Source organism: Phyllopteryx taeniolatus, chromosome 8 (genome assembly GCF_024500385.1).
Source record: "Phyllopteryx taeniolatus isolate TA_2022b chromosome 8, UOR_Ptae_1.2, whole genome shotgun sequence".
Lineage (NCBI taxonomy): Eukaryota > Metazoa > Chordata > Actinopteri > Syngnathiformes > Syngnathidae > Phyllopteryx > Phyllopteryx taeniolatus.
Window position 1 is genome coordinate 29,498,425 of NC_084509.1, and position 18,989 is coordinate 29,517,413.

The 18,989-nt window shown below is 46.2% G+C and overlaps 1 protein-coding gene across 10 annotated transcripts in view; it reads left to right on the forward strand.

The window, feature by feature from the left end:
* The window catches only part of robo2 (roundabout, axon guidance receptor, homolog 2 (Drosophila)), a 298,134-nt gene that overhangs the window by 273,402 nt on the left and 5,743 nt on the right, over window positions 1–18,989 (forward strand). For 6 of the 10 annotated variants that reach the window (XM_061781153.1, XM_061781155.1, XM_061781154.1 and 3 more), the window contains 8 exons: window positions 1,196–1,323; window positions 2,809–3,081; window positions 3,981–4,106; window positions 7,626–7,785; window positions 10,937–11,200; window positions 12,767–12,981; window positions 18,327–18,524; window positions 18,824–18,982. In XM_061781153.1, the coding sequence (XP_061637137.1) occupies window positions 1,196–1,323; window positions 2,809–3,081; window positions 3,981–4,106; window positions 7,626–7,785; window positions 10,937–11,200; window positions 12,767–12,981; window positions 18,327–18,524; window positions 18,824–18,982 (1,523 nt within the window). The remainder of the gene's footprint in view (window positions 1–1,195; window positions 1,324–2,808; window positions 3,082–3,980; window positions 4,107–7,625; window positions 7,786–10,936; window positions 11,201–12,766; window positions 12,982–18,326; window positions 18,525–18,823; window positions 18,983–18,989) is intronic. The other 4 variants (XM_061781159.1, XM_061781160.1, XM_061781163.1 and 1 more) reach the window with 2 other exon arrangements.

Genomic DNA, 18,989 nt, shown 5'->3' on the forward strand with positions numbered 1-18,989 from the left:
CGGCAGTTAATGGTGAAAAGAAGAAAAATACAGAACGAGCATTCTCGGTTAGGGTAGCGTGAGGGATTGGAGTTAAAGTTAGGTTAGGATTATATCAATTTTGGGGCTCCCAATTTGCGGCTAGGGTTGAATTAGGGGTTGGGGAGGTTTTGGGATACATTGATTGTTTGGGTTTGGGTTAAGAGGGGGGCTAATTGTAAGTCAGCGGAGGGTTCAGGTTTGGGTTTATATTCAGTTAGATTGGGTTAGGATAGTTTTCAGTTTGAGGTTGCATTCGGTCCGGTTAGGATTAAGGGTTTTGGTTCGGGTTAGGATAGGGTCAAATTGGGTTTAGGGTTAGCACGGGTGAGGCTACAGGTAGGTCAGGGGTGACGCATACCGCAAAGGTTCGAGGTGCATAGAGCATTAAATAGGGAAAACAACGATTCGCGGTTAGGGTTAGGAGTTAAGATTATGGGTAGGTTGAAATTCTATGTGAAGTCTGATTTAGAAACTAAATGGGAATTGGGTCTTCATGAAAATCGTTATTAGCTGTTGTCACATTTTGGCTTTGTGGACAAGTGAAGCAACTCTTTCTTTTCTGGAAGTCACTCAACCCCCGGCCGCCTGCGTCGCCCCCGCTAACGAAGCTCTGACGTGATTGTACAGTAAAGTGGCCTTAATGGTCCCAGCGCAGTCACCCGTGACAGCTTACACTCTTAATGGCTGATTTTTATGGTCGGCGTCCCCGATAAGGAGGCACGGAACACCTGTTCAATGGACCCACCCGCCCCCGCTTCGCTTCGCCCAGCTCCTGTTTTGGACAGGATCCCACATGCCGGGTCCCGTCCGTACTCGGCGGGCGCTCGATGTCTCATCAAAGCAGATTTACGGATGCCTGGACAGCGCTGCGAGGGCTTGATGGAGAAAAGGCAGCAGAAAAGAAAAAGATTTCAATGAAAATGAAAGCAAATGCATGAATTAGTGTTTTATGCCTGACACAAAGTCAGTGGGAGAAAAGGCAGAGATTAAGCGTCGCTTTTGCCCGAAGCTATTCCGACTGAAACATATCGCTGTATTTTTCATCGCTCTTTCAACAAGGCTCGGTGTCGGCTTATCTCTCGCCGGCACCTGACAACTCTCACATGTGTTGGATTTCATGTTTTTTTGATTTTTTTTACTAAAACCAGCTTTCTTATCTTGTGTTCCTTCCCAGTCGGCCAGGCTTACTGAATGCCAGCGACCCGGGGTACCCCTGGTTGGCGGACTCCTGGCCCGCCACCAGCTTGCCTGTCAACGGCAGTTCCGTGGGACCCAATGACCTCACCAACTATGGCCGAGGAGGTGAGAGTGATGTCTCTTCCGTGCTTTTATCTACAAGATGTCCACATACATGGATCCGATGCATATATGCATCGGAGACACAAAGTGCACACGCTCCACTGTCACCATGGAGAATGTTTCATCCAGTTGCTGTGACAGCCCCGTACCTCAGAGCAACAGAATGGGAGGTAGTGGCGGCGGCGGGGATGTGCTGTGTGAAAGGATGGTGTGGAGCAGCCAGTCGTGAAGGACAAGCGCAGATGCGGACGCTTCCGCCGTGGCTCTACATCATCTCCCCTTGGCTGGGCATGCAAGCAGGGTGGGGAGATGGCTGCTACTTCCTGGGCTCGCTCCTGGGCGGAGGAGACACTGTTGTGCTTTATGCATACAAATATGGAAGGAAAAGGCTGTGAGACACTTGGGATGGGTATTTGAAAGAATTTCCTGAATGGCTCATCAAGCAAATTAGCCTTCCATGGTCGTTCTTTTCAACATACATTCCTCTTATGCACGAGTAGTGTCGTGGTTCACATAAGTGACTTTTGTGGCGCCTCCGCGAGGTCAATGCGCCACTAAAAAACATCCTGAAATTGATTGCCGACCAGTCCGGGGTGTAGTCTGCCTTTCAAGTGAGTTGCGATCTGCTCTCACACTGCTCATCCGAGCTCATCCTGGTTTCTCCTGCCACGCTGTCCTGCGTAGAAGGTGCCAATGTGGCATGTGAGGAAATTGAAGTCGACCAACAAATTTGCCGGCTTCCGCCAAAGTATCGGGGGCGTGACCACCCGTGTCCAGAGTGTGAAGTATAACACTCCAGACTCACTACCCACGCAATGGACACGGCAATATCCCGTCTCAGCCAGTTCTGTCTGAAAGGGAAAGGCGGATCAATGCTGGCTTTACGCCTCTGGTAACGCACATTTTCAGTTCAAGGAGTTCAAGAACGTGTGCAAATAACCACCACAGCTGCTGAAAATCTCGTAGTTCCTGTGACTTACTCTTGTCCTGGCTAACCTGCACGGTGGCTAACATTTAGCACTCCATTGAAATTGACAGTCAGTCCACTAGTCAAAACTGTCAGTTTTCCGTTGGTAAAGTAGTGGTTCACGGAGCTGATTTTCATGCATCTGGAGTGGGATGGATCCCGACTCGATGGACTTTTGGCATTCATACCCAGGTTTGACCGGCTACCAGTCTAGGGTGGACCTGAGCTAGTGCTCAGCACGTCTACACCTCAGTTCTCGGCTCCGGCATTCCTGTGTGGAGTTAACAAAGTTCTCGCTGTGTTTGCGTAGGTTTTCACCAGGTACTCCAGCTTCCACCCACATTCCCGAAACATGCCTGTTAAGTTGATTGCAAACTCTCCATAGTTGTGGATACGCATGTGAATGTTTCTTTGGCTCTATGTGTATCCCGCGATTGACTGGCAACCAGTCCGGGGTTTAACCCCGTCTCTTAGGGGGAGCGTGCATGCTGCATTTGCCTGAACGCCTTCCCTTCTTGCAGATATCCCGAGCGGCCAGGGGGATAAGACGGGAACCATGCTCTCGGACGGAGCCATCTACAGCAGCATCGATTTCACCACCAAAGCCAACTACAGCGGCCCGGGCCAAGCGTCGCAGGCCACCCCGTACGCCACCACTCAGATCCTGCACACCAGCAGCATCCACGAGCTGGCCGTGGAGCTGCCCGAGGCCCAGTGGAAGGCCTCGTTGCAGGCCAAGCAAGAGATGGCCAACTTGGGCTACTCGCTGCCCGACAAGAACTCCTGTAACAACAGTGAGTCGGAAGCGGGATGGCATTTACAGATTACAGTCCTCTCTCAAAAGCGGTTTGAACAAGGCAGTTCAAATCTTTTCCATGAGAAGCTTCAGTAGTCATTTATAACCACACTGTATGGCCAGGGTGAGGTTTTCTTTTGAGAGTCATTTTCCATTTTCCATTTCCTCCAAGCTTGTGTCAACAAGCTTCGGTTCCTGAGTGATTTATAATTCACTCGTATTCTAAAACATACACAGATGAATTACTTGTAAATGGCGAAATCGGTATGTAATCTAATGCATATGTATGATCTCATTTGCTAACAGACAAAAAAAAAAAACAGATTGAGAATACTTTGTGGCCGTATAATGCACACGAAATACGGGACTACTTCCACCGGTTATTATGACTAAAATAGATGATTATATCCGTGTATACGAAGACATACAGTGCATGTCATTTTTAATCCGACTATTGTGTGTCTTTCTGTTACGAGAATGTTCATAGGTTAATGTGCACTTTTAACCAGAGAAAAGTGCGACTTTTCCGCCCCGTAGTTCTGTAAAGAAAATTGGAAAATGTAAATATCATCTAAATACTCTTTAGAGTTTTTTCACTTTTTTTCTTTTGAGATGGGTGAGGGTTTTTTTTTTTCAAATGAGGTCATATTGGTCATTTGCTTGAGATGTGAGCTATTTCTTTTCTGTAATGTAACCTTTCAAATGGGGTGCATTTGATCTGCAACATAAAGCCCCACCCTTATTATTGACCTTGTGACCCTGCTCGGTGCTCTAATTGCATGTGTTTGCATGTGCTTGTGCTGCTTGTCACCTGACGCCACTGTGACGCTTTGCTTTCCCTTTTTTTTGTTGTTTTGTTTTTTGTTTTTTTTGACCACTTCAACTCCCCACTTGTAGCCCTCCTTTTCATTCCCGACTACCGACTGACCGACGGGCTGTCTAATCGAATTCCGCACAACCAATCGCAAGATTTCAGCACTACCAGCTCTCACAACAGCTCAGAGCGAAGCGGCAGTCTCTCAGGTTGGTTGTTTTTTTGTTGTTGTTTTTTTTGCGTGTCTCGGGACACACCCCCCTCCGGGGTACTCCGCCTTATGATTGACAGCTTTCCTAATTGCTTCATTGATTTGGAATTTGCATGTACAAAGCTGACATCCATGGCGGTTTTGATTAACACCGTCCCTCACCAGTTATGCCTCTCAGCTTCCACCGCTTTCATGTGATTGCGGGACTACATTTGTAAGTTCAACTCAATTTTATTTATAGAGCACTTTAAAAACGACCACAGCTGCACACAAACTGCTGTATACTATGTCAAACTCAAACAAATAAAAACAGTTAAAAGATAGGACAACTAAAACAGTAAATTGATAGCAACGTTAACAATAAATCACTAAAACGGTGCAGAATTGAAAGCCTATGAACAATAAGGGGTTTTAAGAGGAGAGTTTGGAAAATGGACAGTGCGGGGGTTTACCTAATGTTCGGGGGGGATTATTCCAAAGAAATGGAAAAGCAACGGAAAAGTCGTTATCTCCTCCGAAACTCTGCTTCGTCTGCGATACCTCCAGTAGCGTCTGGTCTGCTGACCTGAGGCACGGGGCTGGAGCAGCTCAGACAGGCCATTTAAATATCGAAAAGCAAACAAAAGAATCCTAAAATGGATTCTAAAATGCACAGGAAGCTAGTGAAAGGAGGCCAGAATTGGCGCTATGTGCCTCCCTGCCATGTGCTCCAGTGAAGAGGTGACCAGCAGTATTTTGAGCCGACTGGAGATCTTTTAGGGCGGACTGGCTGACTCCAAAATAAAGTGCATGACAGCAATGCACCCAAGATGTAACGGAGGTATGGATTACTCTTTCAAAGTGCTGTTGTGAGATAAGAGGGTTCACTTTAGCCAGCTGCCTAAGATGAAAAAAGATGGATTTGAGAATAGCACCTATTTGCCGATCCAATTTAAAATCACTGTCCTGTTTAAAACCCCAGTTCGAGACTGTTGGCTTTTGAAAGTGTGTCGAGGGGTCCAAGTCAACAGGGGGGGATTTACAAGGGCCACTGGGACCAAACACCATAACTTCCACAATCATACATTTCTTACCATGAAAATCCAAAAGGTTCAATGGCCTCCAGCCTTTCATGTCCTCAAGACACAACACAATTGGCCTTAAGGAGAAAGCATCCTTTGTCTTTAGTCAGCATAGCAATGGAAGAAAATCACATGCTTTCTCAGGATGGAACCCAGTGTCAGCAAATACAACGAAAAGAGCAGGGGCCCTAAAGTTGAACCCTGGGGACCACCATAAGTTCCTCAAAAAGATGCTATAGCCTAATTAATCGTTGCCCACTTAAGCCAACAAGCATCAACTAGAGAGCTCCCTTTCCCCCGCCGTATAGGAAGGAATTTGAACCCCTAACCTTATATAATGTTAGTGTCTAGTAATATTGCACATACAGTGGTACACCATAAATAATAACTACATTAAGTTTTTTTTAATCACGTTTAATTCAAATTGTCTTTAATCCTTGAATAATCCTTCAAATTGGAAGTATCCATGTAGCAAAGTATCCATATTTGATGGCATGGCCGCCATTTTCCTCCCTGCAGAGACGCATTATCAACACGCGTTACGCCATGTTAGAAAATAATAGTGTTTAACGTTCCGTACAATTTCCAACCAAATTCCCACAAGAACCTGTTATTTCGGTCCACATACTTTATGGATGTGAACCAACCGAACCAACCGACCCTGCCTGCTCCTGAAAGTAAGTTCCTAAGCATGCACTGATTTCCTGCTGTTGTAAGCATAATACATTTCGTCTTTGTTATCTCACCTTACTGCACTTAGTTTTTTTTTTTGTTCATCAAGCCAAATCAAATAGAAGAGGCTTTACGGTTATTCTGATAGCTGTCACCACTCGTGAGTTATGTGCGGCCCGGAATCGCTGCCCTCCGGCTTCCCCTCCTCGGCATCCAATGAAAACACAGTGAGCGTCAGGGCTGCACATCCTGCACTTATAGGCTGGGAGTGCCCAAAAAACCTTCGCGTATAAATACCCAAAGCGGCGTCTATATTTAGAAGGCCCAATAAAGAGCAGAGAGGCCCCTTTTGGTTTGTACGTCGGAGAAGATGGCTCACCCGCTTGCGTAATTCCCGTCTCGCTGCCTGGCCGCAGCCCTCGGGCTCTGTACTTTTCATATTTGGAGGGGAACTCTGCTGCCAGACCACCATACTTTTCCTAGAAGAAGAAGAAGTAGAAGAAGATCATTTGTATAACTAATGTGCTTTCGTGCTAAAAGTCACCCGAACTCTGTCTCGAAACACTCATTTGAAACACTAACCCGAGTCTGAAACCCTAATCCTGGTTTGAAACCAAAATGAACCCTTAACCCAATTTTTAAACCCCCATTTTAATCCTTGTTTCACACCCAGACTTGAAACCCTAACCTTGTCTTAAAACCTTACTTTGAAATCCTCACCCTGGCTTGAAAGCAATTTAAGAACCTTATCTTATTTTGTTTCATTTAACCTTGGCGGAAATCTACACTCTACCGATGAACTTTCCAGTTGTCCGGGGTATAATTAACAGTCAGCACATCTTCAGTTCACCGCATTTGGCACAGCCCGTGACGCTTGATGGGAATGTCAAAGTTAAACCCGCCATTGACGGCAGTAGAGTGTTACGGTGGATGCTTACCAATAACATCGGCAGCTTCCTTGGGTTGCGTCGACTTTCGCATCGAGGCCAAACCAACACATGACGACGGCAGCCTTCCCGAGATAGAAACTGTCGTCGCTTTTCGGCCCGGCACAATGTTATGCGAAAGAGCCGCTTTGATTTCAGTCCCAGTTCATCAATAAAAGCATTTTCAGCGGTTTTCAATGCGACATGTTAATTCGAGGAAGTGAGAGGAACCAATAAAATTCATTGAACACAGCTAAAATGGCTAGAAAAATGAACACCGAATGGCACAAGATGTCTTTAAGGGATAACACTGTCGTGAACCACAACAAAACGAGCCTTTGAAGGGTGCTTGTATAAAACGTGGTGCTGACCCAGCCGGCAGCTGTGCAAAGACGGATGGAACAAGAGGGGAAGGAGATTTTGGAAGCATGCGGGTTCAAATGAAGGGGGTTAGTGGCTCTCCGGTGTAATCAAAGAAATGAAAGTAGTCATAGAATTGCATTAAGACCATGCCAGCCATTCATTACGATGATGCGGCAGAGAGCGGGATTTATTTTCCCCGCTGTGGAAGCAAAAGTGTGGAGTGAAAGGAGGATGGGTGGAGCACCAAGGTCTGTCGACGGCTCCTCGCCGCTGTTTCTATGGAGATCGGGGGCTTTTCAGCCAATCGATCAACAGGAGGATGCTTTTCATCAGGCAACCTTGAATTTTTCGGTGTGTAGGCAGCAGCTTGTTGAAAGCTTTTTTTCTTCTTCTTTTTTTTTTTTTTTTTGAACCTGGCTCCAAATGGATTAGGATTCTTTTGTGTAGTCTTACTTGTTTTTTACCCTGTTCACTAATACAAATGATCTGTTTTAGGTGGTAAAGGAGGGAAGAAGAAGAAGACAAAGGCCGGTTCCAAGCCCGCTAAAGCCAACGGTTCCAACTGGGCTAACGTCCCCTTGCCCCCTCCTCCTATACACCCTCTTCCGGGCACCGACATGGACCGCTATCCCAACGAGCACCACGACGGAGGAGGGTAGGTTCGATGAACTCGTGTGTAGAGCTGCCACTCACTCCAAATTCAACATTGTTCAAGGTCTATAGCATTGTTTTGCCATCTGGTCCAGTTTGGTGCACATTGTTTGACATTTCCCTTGTTCAGGGTCCCCCCAAAAAATCAGCTTTCACAATCAACAGTTTTCAAGCTCGATAGGCCGGTTTTCTCCAAGTAATGTGCCTTGTGTATTGTGGAATTTCTATTGTGTGTCATTTCCTTTGTTTAACGTCCCTAAAATAGGCAGCTTCACATGTCAATTTTCGCACTCAAAACAGTTGTCAAGCAAACAAATAAACACATTTCTCACTTTATGAAACAGTAAAGTTCATCTTGAATCATGAAGCTCAATAGCATTGTGATTGGGTCTAGTTTGGCACATATTTTGTGACACGTCCCTTGTTTAGGGTCCCAAAAATATCCAACCTGAGGCGTAACTTTTGAAGCAGAAAACGCCCGTTTTCACCAGGTATTACCAGTTTGCTATACATTTGTCAGCATGTCCTTTGTTTAGGGATCCCCAAGTATCCACCATTTTCACACACAACAAATGTGAAGCTCTATGGGTCGGTTTTCTCCAAGTAGAGTGACTTAGTTCAGTTTGGTACAGGTTTTATTTTTTCATTTCCATGGATTATGGTCCCCAAAACATTTACCCCGAAGCTTCAGATTTCATGTGCAACCATTTTCAAGGTTGATAGCCCAGTTTTCTAAAAGTAGTTGTACACTTTGGTCCAGTTTGGTAGGCATTCGTCAGCATTTCTATTGTTTCGGCTCAACCAACTTCCAGTACGGTATACATTTTTCAATACTTCCCGTGTTTAGGGTCCACCCCAAACGATCAGTGTTCACACTCAATAGAGGTCCGGCTCTATACACCAGTACTGTTATCCGCTGTAGTTCAGAACACCTTTTTCGTTGTTTGCACTTGTTTAGGGTCCCCCTAAATATCCACTCTTAACCAGCAGTTTTCAAGCTCGATACTCCATTGTTCTCCTAGCATCGTGACTTAGTCATGTTTTGTGTGCATTTTTTCAAAACTATCCCTGGTTTCTGGTCCCCAAGATATGTATCACACACTTTCAGTCTTTTATCCAAGTACTCTGAGTCCCTTTCCATTGTTTAGTATCGGCAGAATATCTACCAGCACACGATATGTCATTCCTAGACCTCGACAACCCCTTTTTATCGAAGTAGCCTGGTCCGTTGCAGGTCGTTGCACATTTGTATGCATTTCCATTGTTTAGGATCCCCCAAAATCCATCTCTTCAGCCCTTTCTGGCTGAAGTAAACAATGGCTGTATTATGAAGGTACAGTTAGCAAGTGTAGCACTGCTTGTCCTTGACAACGGATCACGCAGACTCGCTTCTCAATATTATTCAACAATCGAATTAGTTTTTCACCGTACATATTGTTTGGCATTTCCTGTTGTGTAGTAAGAGTTACTAATATACAGTATTGTTGTTTTATTCTCTATTGCGATAGTAAAGTGCAATAAAATTGCAGTGTTTCATATGACAAGATGAGCCCCATCGGCTCCATTCGTGTGCACCTGAGCGCATAAGTAATTAGCGCCTTTGTCTTGCAATGTTGGCCCCCTTGCCTTCTCACTAGCGCAGAAACAAGCTGCCTGGGTCTCTGTTTTTTTTTTGCCAGTGCTGATTACTGTACAACTGTGCATCTGGAGCAAAGAGAAGGATCAATGACAAAAAGCCATGGCCAGATGGCTCCAGATCCATTGCCTGATCTATGGGACGACTCCGCAACAGCAGAATAAATCTACGACCGGGCAGCGCAGATGGTTTCAAATGAATCTATTTGCCCGACTCCACTTTGGATTTGTTTTGAAGTCGCGAGTGCCACGGACACCCGACCACCTCCAGCGTGGTGTCAGAGTGGCTTCCCTTGGTCCGCTAGCTCCAATCTAGGAGAGTCATCTGCTTTAATAGGCTGGCTGCCAAATGAGGTGCAGTCTGCGCTGGCAGCAGATTAAAAGTGTAATGTCCTACGCAGTCGTGCACTGACAAATTTCTTTAATGAACATTTTCTTCTTTCTATTTATTATAAGCGCCAGTGGAGCCTTACTGCATCAATACACTTAAGTGAACAGAGCACAAGGTCGCTGTAAATACTCCCAGTAGCCCAATTCTGGATGCATTTTTGCAATAATCATTTCCCTTGTTTAGGGTCGGCAAAATATCCAACCCAACGGTTAGAAAGCTTCACAGCCTTGTTTTTCGCCAAGTGGTACAGTTTGGAATGGATTTCCATTGATTAGGATCCTCAAAACCGTAAACTTTCTAACGCGACAGTTTCCAAGCTCAACAGCACCTTTTTTCTTCCGATTCTTTACAATTCCAAACTCATTTTCAGCATTTCCATTGTCTAGGGGCCCCAAAATATCCACCCTGAGTGGTCAAGTTTCACATGCAACAGTTTTCAAACTCGATAGAAGCATTTTGTCCAAGTCTTCAGAACTCATTTTTGGGGCATTTCCATTGGTTAGGGTGCCCAAAATATACACGCCAAACCATCAGTTTCGAAGTTTTCAGTTTCCAGGGGTCATTTTGTCCAAGTAGTGCAATTCCAAACTCATTTACAGCATTTCCATTGTTTAGGGTCCCCAAATGATCCACCCTGAATTGTCAATTTTCACGCTCAACACTTTTCAAGCACTCCAAGTAGTACAATTCAGATACACTCATTTGCTTGGGATATTTATTGTTTAGGGTCCCCCAAGAGAGCCACGCCAAAGCATCAATTTTCACACTCAGCGGTTTTCAAGCTCGATTGCGCCATTTTCTCGAACTAGTACAGCTTGCTGCATTTCAGTACACATTTTTCAACCACGACGGCTGCGTTTTCTAGTACGGTTCGATCCGTTCCGATGCACACTTTTCAGGATTTCCTCGATTTAGTGTCCTCGAAAAACACATTCCTCAATGTTGTCGTTTTCCGGCTTTGGGGATATAGCAACATTATCCCCAAATATTAGAATTCAGAACTCATTTTTCAGCATTTCCATCGTTTAGGGTCCCCGACGTATCGACACCGAACTCGCCGTTTTTTCTGCACCCTTTTGTTTACGCACAATCGTTTTGGTCGGAAATTCAATATTATTTCCCTCGTCAGGTACGAGAGCGACGGCTGGGGTCCGCCGATGCCCGTGCAGACCTACCTCCACCAGGGCATGGAGGACGAGCTGGAGGAAGAGGAGGAGCGGGTGCCCACCCCGCCCGTCAGGGGCGTGGCCTCCTCCCCGGCCGCCGTCTCCTTCGGCCAGCGGTCCGCGGCCACGCTCACGCCCTCCCCTCGGGACGAGATGCAGCCCATGCTCCAGGCCCATCTGGACGAGCTGACCCGGGCCTACCAAATGGACATGGCCAAGCAGACGTGGTAAGCGAACAACGAGCATATACACTCACTTTATCAGACTTGAATCCATTCTTTTTGCCTCAAACATGGACGGGCGAGGCGTTTTGCCTGCGTCAGTCCTTTCCTATGGTGAGCACGTCGCCGATGCTAGCATTACAACACTGGTGAACGAGCATCGTCGTCGTCGTCGTCATCATCATCATCCTCCTCCCGTATATAAAACAACAATAATATCCAACAACATTTCCTCTTAATGAATGTCTATATTTTAACTTCATGGCTGTTGACCCAAATAGATATAGAAATAATAAATATCAATGACTGCTAATAACATTTGTAAAAATGGCAAGAATAATTCCACCTACAATAATAATAATAGAATAATAAAGTATAACAATCACAAAACTAAACAAAATAATAGAGAATGAAATGCTATTTAAAAATATATACACAAATAAAATTGAAACAACATTTACAGAAATAAAAACATATGTAATAATAGTTTATTAAGAACAGATTTCGGGGGGGGGGGTTACCTGATAATATAAATTACGATTCATTCATAAATTGATATATTTGAATTACATTGGGGCTGACCCTAATACAGAGATAAATATAGAAATAATAACTATCAACAACCGCAAATGAAATTCATAATAATAATAAATGAATCTAGAAAAAAATGTCAAAAGTAACAATAACATTTGAAAATTACAATGCAATGAATACGAAAGAAATCCAAATTGACGAGAATCCAAAATTCAATACTTCAAGTATATAGATACTTACAAAATGATACAATAGAAATCAAAGCACCCAAAAAAACAATCCATATAAACAACTAAAAGAAATAGATACAATGTCGTACTTCAATTCTCTCAAGAGCACGATGCACAAATGCTTCCTGGCAAAAAGACAAAATAAACCGCGGCTTCAGCCTGAAAACTACCCCCCAAAAATGCAAAAACACGCCGTACCGTATGTACTGTATGTATATGTTCTTTGAAAACGTCGGCAGCAGGATTGATTCTGTTGCTGCTCGAACAGTTACTCTTTGTGTCTGGTGTGTGCGCAGTGGAGATAAACCCATGAATCATTTCATTGTAATGGCGCTCTTGCTACTGTCTTACTATTGACACACACGCACACACATTCCAGCGCTGCTGTGCTCATGCAAGTCCGATGAAGGCCATGCTTCATTCTGTTCAAGACGAGGAAAGTCTGGCATTCATTGGTGATACCGCTGAGGGGGGCGGGAGCGTTATTGTCAGGAAGGAGATGTCGTGTTAGCCGCAGTAATGACTGTGTTGGTAAGAGAGCATTTCTGACAGCACACGAGGGCCGGTAATTACACGCCATCCCCTCGTCAAAGGCCGCTCAAACAAACGCCGAGCGAGGGGGGGGGGGGGGGGTCGAGGCGGGGCGGGCGCCGCCGCAGCCCGAACCCCACGCGCCCCGGAACGCACGCTTTTGCGCCATCCACAATTAGCGGGTCATTGTGTTTGCATGTCAAATTAGCGGCATTGTCACGCGGCATTCATTCGCACGTTGAGTGTTCCCGTCCTTCCGTTCCTCGCTCCACGGCAGGCACGTGCAAGGGGGGTCCCTGCCGCCCCAGGCTCCGGCCCCTCCGGCGGGCTACACGTCAAGCACAATGGTGTCCGACCTGGAGACGGACCTGGCGGACGACGACGAGGAGGACGATGACGAGGAGGAAGATGAAGGCTACGGAGCCAGGCAACCCCGCGGAATCGAGCACACGCCGGGCTCCAGCATGGACAACCTGGACAGCTCTTTGACAGGTGAGCAGACATCGGGCCAGGTTTCGACGGTCCTCTTAGTTTCAAGTGTTAAAACCCGCTTTGGGGGATTCACGGTCGTCCCTTTTTAACCAAAGAAACTTTGGGGGATTTACGCTCGTCTCTTTTGAACCTTGACAAGTTTTTCAGGAGTTTGCTGTAGTCCTTATTTCACCTGTGCAACTTTGGGGGCATAACGGTAGTCTGACTTTAACGTGCGCAACCACTGGTGTTTTTTAATGGGGGGGGGGGGGGGGGGGGGGGGGGTTTACAGTAGTTGTTTTTTAACTTGCAAAACTTTTGAAGGATTTACGGGACTCTTATTTATACCGCTGCAACTTTTGGGTGTGGTCTTATTTTAACCTGCCCAACTTTCAAGGGGTTTACGGTAGTCTTATTTAACCTAACCCTAACCCCTTTGGGGGGTTTAGAGTCGTCTTGTTTTAACCTGTGCAAATTTCGGGGGATTTACGGTGGTCTTATTTGAACTTGCGCCACTTTTGGTGGATCTTAATTTGTAATGTTTTCCAGTCCTCGCCGGTGCTTAATCAGTGGTGGTGTTTGTTTGTTTTCCACCTTAATGGCTACGCCGCGGCTTCATGTCGCAGTTGTTTTGTCATTTCCTGTGACACTCGCCTGATTGTTGTTGTTCATGCGGCGTGCTGCTTGTGGCTCTCCAATGAGTTCGTTTATATGAGAACATGCACACCCAATGTCCCTCAATCAAGTTTTTAAGCAACTCTGGCACACTCCGGGGAATTCTAATTATCATTTCCCCCACCACCCCAAAAAAAGCGATAAGAAAGTCCATGAATTTTAAACAGGAGAGTGAGAGGGAAATTAACAGGGAGTCTGGCGCCGTGCGGCCGTATCTCATGGAGGAGATTGGAAATAAAATTCCACGTGTGTCGGTTCCAGACATTTGCCATTCCAGACCATTTCCATTTTTACAACTCTCTGAAAATGTTTACAGCCATCTGGGCTGCTGGCTGGTTGGGACGCACGAAGGGCACGACGTGGCCACCGCCGCCGCCGGACCGGCCGGCATTTGCAAAACGGGGACGCCGATGAAAGTGAGGAAAGCCTATCAGGAAACGTACGGGTGGAAAGAAGAAGAAGAAGAAGAAGAGAAAAAAGGAGCAAGCAAAAAATATCCGAAGGGAATAAAAAAAGCTTTGGCTCGCTGCGGCGGCGGGCGAAGTACTTTTCCATGGCGTGATGGAACAGCGGTTTTGCTTGTGCTGACACATGCTGCTACTGATGTATTTAAGGGGAACTAAAGCGGCGACGGCGCCCTAATCTGCTGCATCTCGCCTGCACTGTATTACTCCCAAAACAGCACTATTTCTTGAATCTATCCCCTCCCTCGTTTGACACCCGGAGCGAGTGCGAAGATAGCGGCGGCGGCGGCGACGGCTGAAGATTTATTGCGGCCGCTGCTCGCCGGCTGTACAAATAACAGTAAGCTTCCTGTCAAGCCTCGATAGATTTGTCAAATAGATTTTAGACAAACACGGAAATGGTAGTTTGCATAATCAAACCTAGTAAATCCCAAACGCTTTCACTGGGGATTCTCTGGATATTTCACTTGAAACGGACTCAGTGCCACATACACACAAAATGCCGAGGCGATTCAGTCGGCTGACTTTTGGAGGTTCAGTTTCGAGGCTCACGAGGATTGCGTAACCGCTGGACGAATTTCCGACGAAATGTCAGAAATGCGACGATCGAAACGCAGATTTCCCCAATTGTTTCTGTCTTGAGGCTCTCTCTGGGCGACGGGCAGGCAGGCGCGTTCCAAACCGAATCAATTCCACGTGCACCGAAGACGCTCATGTGTTCGGGTGCTCTGATTTCGACCGTCAGATGTATTCGCAATCGTTTTCGATAGTAGCAGTTACAACTGGATTTTCGCCGAAGCTGGCTCTTTCACCTCAATGGTCCTTTTTTTTTTTCACAAATGATAGTTCGCTTGATAAAGGATTGTCTGCAGAACTTTCCAGTGCATTCAAAACGGAGACAATAGAAGAGGCATTTGCCTTATCTAAAGCGCTCACAAAGTCTCACGTCGGACAATCGGACGAATTGCAGTCGCATCGACAATTTGGTCGGTCGCGACGCAATTGGTCTGTCGAAACAGTCCCTCCCTCCGGCATTCGGTTTTCTCAACTGTATCTGTGTCTCGAGCTGCTTTCAAAGCGGCTGTCGAGCGCACGTTGTCCGCAGATTTGTCCTGCATGTGAGGTACCGGTGTAGGGTTGCGTGTTCGGAGTCCAAATGCAAATGTCATGTCTTCCGACAGGTCGAGGCGCAAAAACCAAGTGAAGTACCTTGTTGTGTGGTGAGCATTGTTTTTAGCATTGGCATTCCAACTCCACATGGGATTCTTACTCTTCTTGTTCAGTTTCCCTTGTGGATTTAACAGGACTTAAAATGGAATAGCAACGACCCAAAGGTAATCGTTAACTTTAACCCCTTCATCCTTTTTCATGAATTTCTCAGCAGAGAAATGTGTCCATTTGTAAGGTAGCTGTTTGGGATCGGGGGCACTGAAGTCGAGATGCAAATTTGCCGATTGGCTTTTGTGCCCCTTGTAGTTGAAAGCAATTGTCACCGTCGGACTGACTGTTTTGCGAAAGCGCACTTCTTTGAGTTTTTAGCATGAGCGTTCTGAATCCAGATCACATTCTTATTCTTCTTTGGAAGTTTCCAAACTGGATTTCAGGGGACTTGAGTGCAACAGCGACGACGAAGAGAGACGTCTGCCCTTGCTCGTCAATGTCAATCGATGGTTTGGTTTTTTTGTACTCCTTTCAAGTGGAGTGGCATAAGTCATCCTAAGTTGGTTTTAAAACTCGGAGCAACTTCCCCCCCGAGCTTAAAGGGAAAACCTGATTGCATTTTTATCAAATTACGTTACAATGCCGACAGTTTTGATTGCGCCGCTATTTCTCAGAATGGAAGCGCCGCGGTGGAAAGTGGCTGTTAGCGGGGGGAAAAGAAAGTACGAAAGCATTCTGTGATGTGATATGCTGAGGCAGTGTTCACCCTCCAAAGCGCTGGCAGTTTTTTGCCTGCCACTACCTCCACTTCATTATCGGCGCTATTCTTCGCGGCAGGATTGGACCCGGTGGAAATCGCCGTCTTGCTGTCTGGCGGAGAAACTCTGAAAGGATTTTCAAAGAGGCAAGACGGAGGGCTCAAAGTAGTTGCCACCTTGGATTCCGGCTGTAAAAAAAGGAAAAGAAAAAATGAAAATGGTGGCCGAGAGGGTGGGCGGTCGATAGCGAGCGTACATTTTGGAGACGTTTCCTTTCAACTGCAGCAGAAGTGAAAAATATGTTGCAACCTTTGCCAGAGAAGGCGCAACTCTTGAAGTGGAAACTCTTTGAAGGGGATTTCCCAGTGTATCTAAAGCAATCCTAATCATATTACCATCCGTACTGCAAAAGATGAGGAGTTCATTGCAGGCTTTTGATGTCTGGTAATCTTTCAAAGTCCGCTCTCAACTTTCTCAACTGGAAAGTCGTCTTGTTTTGCTTTACTTGTCAATGGTGTCGGTTATTTTGCAAGCTGAAAATGCAAGGAGTTCAGAACAGGTCGGTCATGGTTTCCATGTAAACATGCATTTCAAGCGCTGTTGTAGTGTTTGCTTACTACGAGGCTCGGGGTATGGTGGTACGCCCAAAGCGGCGCAGTTCGGTAGTTAGCGCTGTTTTAAGGTCTCGGTTTGCTTCAGAATAAAAAAAAAAAAAAAACATCCAACTGCGTTTCTTTTGTGTAAAAACTCACGCATCTCGTGACATCAGAATGGGGACCAAAATGCTAACATCTCGCAGTAAATGATACAAATAGATGTTCAGTAATATTTAACATCTTAAATCTTTTTTTGTATATCTTTAGGAAAGTGTGACAAGTGACACAGTCAACAAATAATAATTTCATAATATATAACAGCTTAAGTGTTTTCAATTGAGGAACTTTAATTAAGGGTTAAGATACCGCCGTAAATGAAGCTCGCGCTACACGTTACGTTACGTTACGTTAGCACTGTATTCGGGATTTTATCTGTGGAACCTTTCAGCTATTTACTGAATAGCTCACCTCTTTGTTCAACCTCAGATGCCACAATATGGCGGCGAAGCCGGGGTTAAAAGGAAAGCAGTAATCGGTGTCAAGGAAGTATATGGAAGTGATACATCGCTGTTTTAGGATCTTCCTATGTCAGAGATGAGGTCGGTTTAGCCTTGGCGGTTAGCCGAGTTTTTGCGGGGCTTTCTTTGTTTTGGGGGATCATCTATTTAAGGCTCATGTTGAAATGAGATGGAAGTCTTTTGGGATCCTAGTTTGTGGTTTATTATCCCTTTTACCGTACAGATCAAAAGGGCTCGAATGCACGTCTGCGCCTTTTGTGCTCTGTCCTTTTATTTCAAGACCACATTTGGAGTTCAAAAAAAAAGAAAAAAGAAAAAAGCCATCAGCGGGGCCAATAAAAATGTGGGACTTTGGCGAGCGCGGGAGTAGTCGGTTAATGTGACAGCTTTCTGTGGGCCCGCTTTGGCACACGCTTCTTAGGTGGCGTCGGCCCAAGCGCTCTGCTCGCATTACAGGGGGGCAGCGTGCTAACGAGGCAACCGCGAGGTTGAGGTCAAAGTTGAGTTTAAGGGCACATGGCGACAAACTGGCAAAAAATGTTTCGGGGTTTTCTTTGCGTCGGTGAAACGTTTAAGGGGAAGACAGCAAACCGCTGTAACATGCGTGCATACTAGTTGACGTCTGCAGTAACTTCGTATGCTTGTTGACGAAAAAGAAGACAAACTATTGACGTTGCACTTCCATTAAAATAGATTTGTTACGCTTGTACTTTTCTGCCGAAAAAGACAAAATACTGCAGCTGAATTTTCCTTTTAAGAGAAGATTTCAGCTGTTGTGAATGATGAATGAAATACAGATTTTTTTGAATGATTTTACCGTCGACCCGTACATTATTTTTTTGAATAGTTCATTTACCGGATTTATTAGTGGCAGTCGGCAGTTAAATTCCATTTGAAATGTTCATTTAAATCTGTTCGTATTTACGCAAAGGAAAAGCACTTTTGTTCGGTAACCGTGGCGAACCGTGTCGTCGAAACCAAGATACGGAGCGACACGTGAGTTTTGGTGTCTACGCCTACTTTAAAACTTCTACGCCTTAGACCTTTCGCTATCATCGTAGCTGACTACATTAGCTGTCGTATCAGTTTCTGCGACTTCCGTTGGAATGTGTTTTTTTTTTACTGTACGTTGGCCGTCAATGGCTAAAGACGCGGCGAATGCTTACTTGAGCAACGGCGACTGTGCTGTTCCAGGCTCCATGGCGAACGGCTGGGGCTCGGCCTCGGAGGACGAGCGCAATTTCTCCAGCCACCGCTCCAGCTTGGCTAGCTCGTCCGACGGCTCCATCTTTACCCACTGCAGCTTTGCCCGGGCCCTGGTGGCCGCTGCGGACAAGGCGGGCTACCGGCTGGACGGCACCAGCCTCAGCAAGCGCGGTCGGTGTAAAAGAGGTCGGTGTGCCCACGAGAGTCCGGACCTTCTACCTGTGTGGGGGCGCATCTTGTTCCTTTCTGCTCTCTACTTGTTCTTCCTGGTGTTCACCCTCGGGTCTTTTGAGGCCTGCTTGCGGATGCCCAGTTTGTGCATGGCACTTTTTTGGGTGGGAATGGCCGGGTCTACTTGTTTGTCCTGGCTTTCGTCTCTCCTCGCCGCAACCTACCTCGCTTTCCGTACCTCGTTCCTCTGCGGCAACGTCTACTCCGATGCTAATATCGTTATTAATCAGCCGCCTTTTGTGTTCCCGCCGCAGACAAAGGCTTGTCCCACAGGCACCGGCCCGGCAGTCCGTTCTCGACAGATGGCAGCACAGTGGGAACGCATAGCCTAGGCCACCAGAGAGCCCAGCGGCCGGCGCGCAAACCCCGGAACCTGGGCACGGCACCCCACCGCAGAGATGCCGGTGCAGACGGTGGGTG